Below are 7964 nucleotides of genomic sequence, written 5' to 3'. Positions count from 1 at the left end.
TACAAGTAATTTTTAACGCAATCTTACACGATAGAAAGAATGTGACTAAGAGAGAGTGCGACGTCAGCCCCATAGCTTCTGCCAGCGACCTGCTCGTGGAGAAGTGCCCCTTCTAACATATTGTGCCTCCTCGCTCGCGCTGGCCGAGCAAGAAGTAGCGAGGGTTCGAAATGTTGCAGGAAGGCCGCCTGAAAGTGAAAAACCCCGTCTCGAGTTTTTTTGGCTTCGTCCGCTTGCATTTGCGCTGAGAGTAGAATGTCCCTCCTGGTATTTCTTTGGTGTCGAACATACATTGTTTTGGATACAAATTTAATGAGAATAATGTTGGGGAATGTACTTCGAAATGGAATGTTGTACTCTCCTCGAAAAGTACCGGAAAAAAATACTTTGAATAGTAAGGTACAAGTGCTCACTCGGAGAATGCACGACGAGTAAAGGGCAAGCTTTTTAAATCTACTCGAAGTATAGTACTTCGAGTACTTCCTGACACTACATTTCTCATAGACGATAGGCAGATTTGATCTCACAAACACCGCGAAACCTTTGCTCAAGTAAAATGCATCTCCGGGGCCACCTCATAAATAGCGGCAGCGCGCTCTCCCGTCGTAAGAGATCCGCAGAACTCACTCTAAAAAGAAACGCGGGCGTTTGAGATGATTTTAATCGGAAAAGCGTCGACCTTCCCGTGTTGCAGCCGGGAGTCCGAGAGCCGTCCCGGCCTGTACATCGGGGCGGAACCCGCGAGCACGGAGTGCGGCTACTTCGAGATGGAGCTGCTGGACCTGGGCTCCGGGCTTGGAGACCTGCTCATGGGCTTCCTCTCCCCGGCCGACACGGAGGGCTCTTCCGACCGGCCCGACTGGGAGTCGGCCCTCTCGCTCGGCTGTCGCATCAGCCGGGGACGGTGAGCAACCAGCACGCCCTCTCCCCCCGCTCGGCACTCGAAGGGGCGGAGCAACCGTTTCCCAACTTTGTCAAACTAATTGCAAAAATCGTTCTACAGCGGGCCCACGAATCGAGACAAAGCCTTTAAAGCAAGGACACGGCCCCAGGGGTGACCAGAGTGACCAGAACGGCTGTTGGCACAGAGGCGGCTCTCCTTCTCGTCCAATAGCATATCTTTGTTTCAGTCGTCGTTGGGGGCGTGTTCTTTCACACTTCCGGCTTCATCTTTGGTGGCGTCGTGTCACCTCCGGAAGCTTCGTACCTCTATGCTTTAGAGTGATTGCATAAATCGGCTCGGCGATGTATTGTGCGACGATTTACTGCGGACATGCCCAAATGTGGTGGAAGCGTCGCGTGAAAACTTCAAAGAATGAACTTTCCCGAGTAAAAAGTAGAAAACCAACAACTAGACTTTTCTACTTATGGTGCCCGTCTGTTGACTGCACACTTTCTGACTGGCGCAACAACCGACAGATGGCGGCCTCGGCGGCTCGGCGGCGGCTTACTGCAGCTTGGCAACCTCCCGCCTTGCCAAAAGCAGACAATGGGGAGCCGAAATTTCTCGACGAACCGTCTGTTTTATTTGTTTTGTGTCCACTTAATATGTTTTATTGGGAAGAAAAAAAAATTGTGCACTGACCATTGCAGCCCCCAGAAAGAAAGCGCCGTTTACGATGCGGAAAGGTTGTCCGCTTTTGGCGCGATCGGGTGGCTGCCGAGTCGCCATATACCGCCGCTGCCGCCGTCTGTCGGTTGTCGCACCGGTCAGAGAGCGTGCAGTTAGCAGACGGGAGCCGCAGGTAGAGAAAAACTGTTACTGTTTTATTACTTTTTATGCCAGTAAGTTTGTTGAAATTTGATGCAATGCCTCCACCACCCGGGCACCTCTGCAGTAAATCGTAGCACAATAGGTTACCAAGCCGATTTATACGGTCACTTAAAGGCTTCATTCAGGTTTGGGACCCTGCTATATGCTGCTTATAGAATTCAAAACAGGAAACTATTTTTTCTCGCATGCGCAAGTTTTTATTTTAAAAAAAAATTATGTAGCGAAGGTTAAAGTACAGCGTTTGGTTCCATCTTCGTGACGCCCAGGCCTGCCTCTGCAATTGTCGACTTTTCGAGGTCCGATAGATAGCTTCATCCGCTTGGCATCATCAAAGGTCGCGGCAAAAAATCGAGAAAAAGAGTGTCCCCATGGAAAAGACAGGGGGGGGGGGGGGGGTAGTGACGGAGAGAAAATGGTTTCATTGACTTGTGACAGAGGGCACCACGAAGACTCGCGTCCACTGTAGTTCCGACGACCGCCACACGCGACTGCGTGTCAAGACGAAATGTTTTTATTTCCTTTGCAATTACGTGGCGCATTCACAGTATTTCGGGAAGAGGTGGCATGTGTTCTTTCACTTGTGCCGAGATAAACGATAGGAAAAACCAGTAGCAGCCAATTCTTTTGACATTAAAGTCTTTGCCCCTTTAGTCATCATCATCAACAGCAACGATGCTAAGGTTTTCTCTTTTGCAGCCTTTGGCAGGGAAAGAGCGGCGTCCCGGGTGTGGTGTGCAGTACGGGCGACAGGGTGGGCTGCGGTGTGCACCTGGGACAGGGGGACGGCCACTGCAACTGGCGCACCCTGGTCACCCTCTTCGTCACCCACAACGGCGCCGAGGTGGGCGCTCCCTCCCCACCTCTCTTTCGACAACGCCCCGAACGTCTCCCCGACCCACGCAATTACCGTGTCCCAAAAAGCCATTCTGCCGCGGGTAGCTCTCCGGCTCGACAATTCTCTGTAGCTTAGGCGGGCAGAGTTGGGAGGCTTGACGACGGCGACACCGCATTCTCTCTTGCTTTTGCCGCACTACGCCCACCCGCCAGAATTGCGGTGTTTGACAACATGACACTCCGGCTTCATTTTGACCATTTGACGATTTCCTTTTCCAAGTCTGAGAGGTCGTCGGGCACCTGAAAAAGACCACTTTGTCCGATTCCCTGACTCCCCTATCATCCTTAGTGCTACGTACTGCGAGCACCACCATGTTATTTGAGGGAGGATAAAAAGCCAGGAGGCGACATCACTTCCAAACCCCAATTTGCGGTATTTCAAAAAGAATGGCTTTAGTGCATTCTACGAATGCTGTTATTAAAGACCCCGATTTGCGGTATTTCAAAAAGAAGGGCTGTAGTGCGTTTGGAATTGCGTTAAGAAACGTGTTTTACGAATGCCGTTATTAAATATTCTAGAAATGTCGTTTACAAAGCCTCTAAGTTTCATAACCAGTTATGCCTCGAATAAAGGCGCGAGGGAAGTGTGCACAGCCACCGTCGCCCGCCCAGGTGGCCCGGTCGACGTCCCTCCTCTCGGGGGGCCTCCAGCCGGCCGTGCTGCTGCAGGGGGCCCAGCGTGTACGTCTGCTGGGCCAGGGCCCCTCCTCCTGCGGCCTGGGATCCGGCCTGGAGGATGCCCTCATGTGCGTCGACTCCCACGAGGAGGACTGGCTCAGGCTGCACGACGTCCGGCTCAACGGACCCGTGAGTGCGGGGAGGAGTCGTACCTGCAGGGGGTCGATCGAGAAAACGAAACCCGGTCTTTCGGCCCGCGCGAGTAAACTGTGCGTCGCAGGAAGCCGAAATTTTGTGAGTGTGTGACGTCAGCGGTGGCGATAAAAGGTAAACGTGTGAGCTCGTAATGTTACCTAAATCAAAAGATACAAAAAAAAAAATTAAAGGAAGTTTTATTTGTGGATTCTTAGTGACTGCTTTAGCATGTTCCTTGGGAAATGCCATGTGCATCCCCCTTTGAGAAACGTTAAAGGGATATTAAAACGAAATTTCAGCACTCATTTTTTGGTCTATATGTGTTCAAAGGAGCAGCATCACATCGAACATACCAATATCTTGTTAAAAAAGCAAGTTAAAAAGTTGTTAAAAAAGCAAGCAAGATTAGCAAAGAGCACGGGGTGGATGTCGCTAACGCCTCGCTTGTAATGCCCGTCTAGGAACCTTGACAGCTAGTGACGGAGGTTGTCTTGCCTTTGGCCACGACGAGAGAAAAGGGGCAGGAGGAACTCCCCTCTTCCCGAGAATGCCTTTTGTGTGTTGCAGTAGTCGCTATTGTCCCCCTACAAGATTACAGAAGATTAACCCGTCACTCAAAATTCGTACAAAAGCAGCTGATTCAGTGGCTGGAACGACTAGGCCATCCTCTCGACGTCAGCCTCGCCGTAGCTTTGCTCATCCTGAGACGACCTACGTCGCGATAGCGTTGGATGTCACGGGGTCTCCGCTGGGCCTCCTCCGAGCGCTTGTCAGAGTGGGCCGTTTATAACGAAAAATACAGCCACCAGACTGAAAAATACAAACGTGCAATTGTCATTTATGGATATTGTGGATCATATTTCAAATTTCGTTGAAGTATCCCTTTAATGCTGACCCCTTCACTTTTCTGTTTTGGCCTTCACTTTTGCTTCCTCTATTTTTTGCTGCCTCTTTTTGGCTTCATCACGGGGTCAGTGCTGGCGTTTCCGAAATGAGGGACGTGTGTGGTGTTTCCCATGGGTCATGCTAACAGGTTCCCCAAGAATCCACCAAAGGATCTTCCTTTAATTTTTGTAGCACAAACCGAGGCATGCGTGCTCAGGTCAGACTCGCCCAGCGTCCGCAAGCGCATTGGCTTCCACCCCGTGACCCGCCTCCCTCTCGCCTTTGTCCTTCACTACTCTCCTCTGTACGCGGCGCGCTTTCCTTTCTGCTGTTTTGTCCACACACGGACGCCGTCAGCTTTTCCCTGTCATGTAGGCGCCAATGCTATCGCATTATAAAAAAATTCTTTTCTATGAGCCAATGTCCACTCAAGCCTACTATTTGTCAAACTGAAACTTCGAATATAAGTAAAACAATATTGTTTTCTTCCTTCCTGACCAGTTTTCTTCGCCGCGATAAATGCTCTGGGCGCACGCAATCTAGAATTTTGGATCAATGAATATTAGGCTTAGGTGGACGTCTCTTAGAGAAATTTTGTTTCTCTTTTGTATCTTTCGATCCAGGTAATGTCGTGTGCTTCAACTTTTGCATTTTATCACCACCACCAGCATCGCATTTTCACATAGTTTCAGCTTTCTACGCTACATACCTTTTGTATGCGGGCCGAAAAACCGGGTTTCGTTTCCTCGATCGATTCCTGTAGACTTATTAATGTATAGTGCGCAGCGCTCTTCTGGGTTGATTCTGAGATCTGTAGACGGAGTTAATGTTGACGACGGTGGTCCCTTTCTTTGTGAGGCTCCGCAGACTCCCGATGACTTGGATGATGTAGTTGAGGTTAAGTCGATTGAGGGTGGGGAGGAAATAACTTTATGCACAGGAAACTGAAATACTATACAGCCAGTTTTACGAGTCGAGAAGGGGACTTTTTGGATGCCCCGCGGACCATCTCGGTGGCCACTCGAGATAAGGCCTGCCCACCTAGCTCCAGACGAGACCGCCGCCGCTGGGGCAATGCTATTCTTAAATAGCCCGGCAGTTGCGTGGCGCTCTCTTTAGAGAACAAAACGCGTAGAAAACAACGCTCGATGCTGACATCTTTTGCTCTTGCGCTTTAAATCTGTTGTCACCTGGTCTTTTCTCTTCTCGTTCGTTGATTTTGACGTCGGGCCTCAAGTTCGGCGTTTTTCCTACACAAATGTGCAATAGCAGGCTGTTGTACCGTGTGCAAACATGGCAAGACACCCCCGCATGTGTGATGCGAGTACGGCGAGCCCGCTAGGAAGGGTAACCTGATACATCGGAATCCAATCGGTGCTAGCATTTACCGTGGCTTAGCGGAGGCATTCCTTACCCCCGAACTAAAACAAACGAAAAGCGATGGCACTGAACCTCGCCGAACCTTGCAGTCGGACACAAGTTAACTTTTTCGTGGTCCGGTTTCCTTTTTCCAAAGGGATAGTGCCGTATTTTCTGGACTATAGTCCACGGACTACACGTGTCTAGAAGTTTAAACTTTACCCTGTGTGGACTATTCACAAACAGATTGCGAGGAACTGTTTTTTTTTTTTAATATAGTCGAATCTCAATAATTCAAACTTGCGGATAATTCAAACTAACATGCAGGTCCCATCCTTTGCGTCTCTATGGGAGGAAACTCCCGGTGTTTGAAACTTTGCATTATTCAAACAAATTTTCGGTCCCCTTCGAGTTTGAATTAACGAGATTCAACTGTATTCATATGACAAATTGTCATGATTTTTTTCGTGAATGACAGGTTATGTTGATAATGATTTATGTATGAAACGGGCTTCTTTGCGGGAGTTCTGGAAAGCTTCCCGATTGTCACTTACCACCAAAGCAGCCGACATCCAAAGCGACCATCTCGCGCATATTTTATGTACAAAGCGTCCAATTTTGGAACTATAAGTAACACCAGCAAGGCAAAACGGTGTGAATACAATGTTTATAGTTTCCCAAAGACATAACGGACCACAGCACCTCCCGTGGTGCATGCGGTTTGGCATTTAGGCGGTAACTTTCAAATGTGCGATCGCCGTCAGACGTGCATGGCAACGACCGTTGAAGGGTTTAGAATGCACCGGGAGCTCCTCCCACACCCTTATTACTGCCAGCCGCTGTCCCTCGCAATGCGGAGCTAGTCTGCTTCCAAGGTTATTGCGCACTGATACAGTGCGCAGCCATTTTGAAGATGTCGTGCCGACGTCTCATAACTCGTCACGGCCACTGCCTTTCCGAGTTAGTCCATGGAGTAATTCGACGCAGACGACATATTTATCTGCTGACAAACTGACTGACAGCTCATTTATAGGTTCTTTAGAAAACCTCTTTTGATTCGTTTACATGAGATTCCTTGAGGCGAGGCGATCCTTACGATCTCGGAGCACGACAATGAAGCAAAGGAAAAACAGAGCGGTCAGCACAGCGGCTGTGGGGTATGATTTGTCCGGAAGATTGTAGTTGCATCCAATTACACATCACAACTAACGGGAGTCAAAGGTTATGCCTAGTTTCAAAGAGACGTGGTTATTTCCTTGCTGACACCATTTGCAAAACAGTTGCTAGTGCCCCACGAAATTGGTCACATGACCTCAAAATTCCATATACCCACTGGAAGGAATAGGGGCATTTACCGGTTAACCGCCCCAGACGTCTTTATAAAAGAACGCCATCCCTTGCCAGGAATCGAAACCCTGGACCTCTCTCCATATTCCGAGGCTTGCCTCCACCATCGGAACGACTTGGATGAGTGTCATTGCAGTTGCTATGTAGTATTTGTGTTCAGCAAAACACTCGCAGTCAAATGATCACGGTGAATCATCTTATCTAATAAGCTATAGTGATGCAATCGTGTGACCTTTAGATGTCACGTGATTTACCAGAGTTATGCAACCATGTAATGTGATCGTGTCACATGATTTTACGTTACGTCACGCTCGCACGAGCTCATAGTGCGGCTTCACAAGAGGTTGCGATCAACTGTGAAAAATTCGCAACTTGTCTCAATTCGTTCCATAAAGTCGAGAGATGCAGATTGTGTTGTATGTGTTTTAACCTCTAAAACGAGTCTAAAAGCTCCAAAAAGACACACAACCGTAATAAAGCCGCAATAAATGTTCATTTAATCTCCCACAATCCTCCGTGCGTCGCCTTACCGCAGGTGCTGGAGTACTCTGGCCGGGGGGCCAGCATGGTGGACGTGGGACTGGCCCAGACCCGGTGCCCCCTCAATACCACCAGCCACTACTACGAGCTGGAGATCCTGGACCCCGGGGAGAAGTGCTGCATCGCCATCGGACTTGCCCACAAGGTACGCCTCGAATCCAGTCTCGGTTGAGGCGAGAGCGAGAGCTTTCTCGGCTGCCGATCGAACGTGGCATGGACCCCTTTGCTTTTGATGGGTCGTTGCCCTCAGCTGTGCAGTTTTCCGCTCCCCGTTTTCGTCGGGCGGACGCCACCCGCGGAGCGAAAGATAAAAAGATAAAACCTTGCAACTTTCAAAGCAGATGGTCATGGA

At 49.4% G+C, this 7964-nt stretch overlaps 1 protein-coding gene across 1 annotated transcript in view; it reads left to right on the top strand.

Moving 5' to 3' along the window:
* Positions 1–7964, top strand: part of LOC8052623 (SPRY domain-containing protein 3) — a gene marked incomplete in the record, with an annotated part of 35808 nt that overhangs the window by 8389 nt on the left and 19455 nt on the right. The window contains 4 exon segments of the mRNA XM_042293147.1: positions 695–904; positions 2471–2615; positions 3281–3475; positions 7608–7757. Coding sequence (XP_042149081.1) covers positions 695–904; positions 2471–2615; positions 3281–3475; positions 7608–7757 — 700 coding nt within the window.

The sequence above is a fragment of the Ixodes scapularis genome, unplaced genomic scaffold (genome assembly GCF_016920785.2).
Source record: "Ixodes scapularis isolate PalLabHiFi unplaced genomic scaffold, ASM1692078v2 PGA_scaffold47__10_contigs__length_4178495, whole genome shotgun sequence".
Classification (NCBI taxonomy): domain Eukaryota; kingdom Metazoa; phylum Arthropoda; class Arachnida; order Ixodida; family Ixodidae; genus Ixodes; species Ixodes scapularis.
Note: the sequence above shows the minus strand (reverse complement) of the source record. Positions and strands in the feature narration are given on the sequence as shown.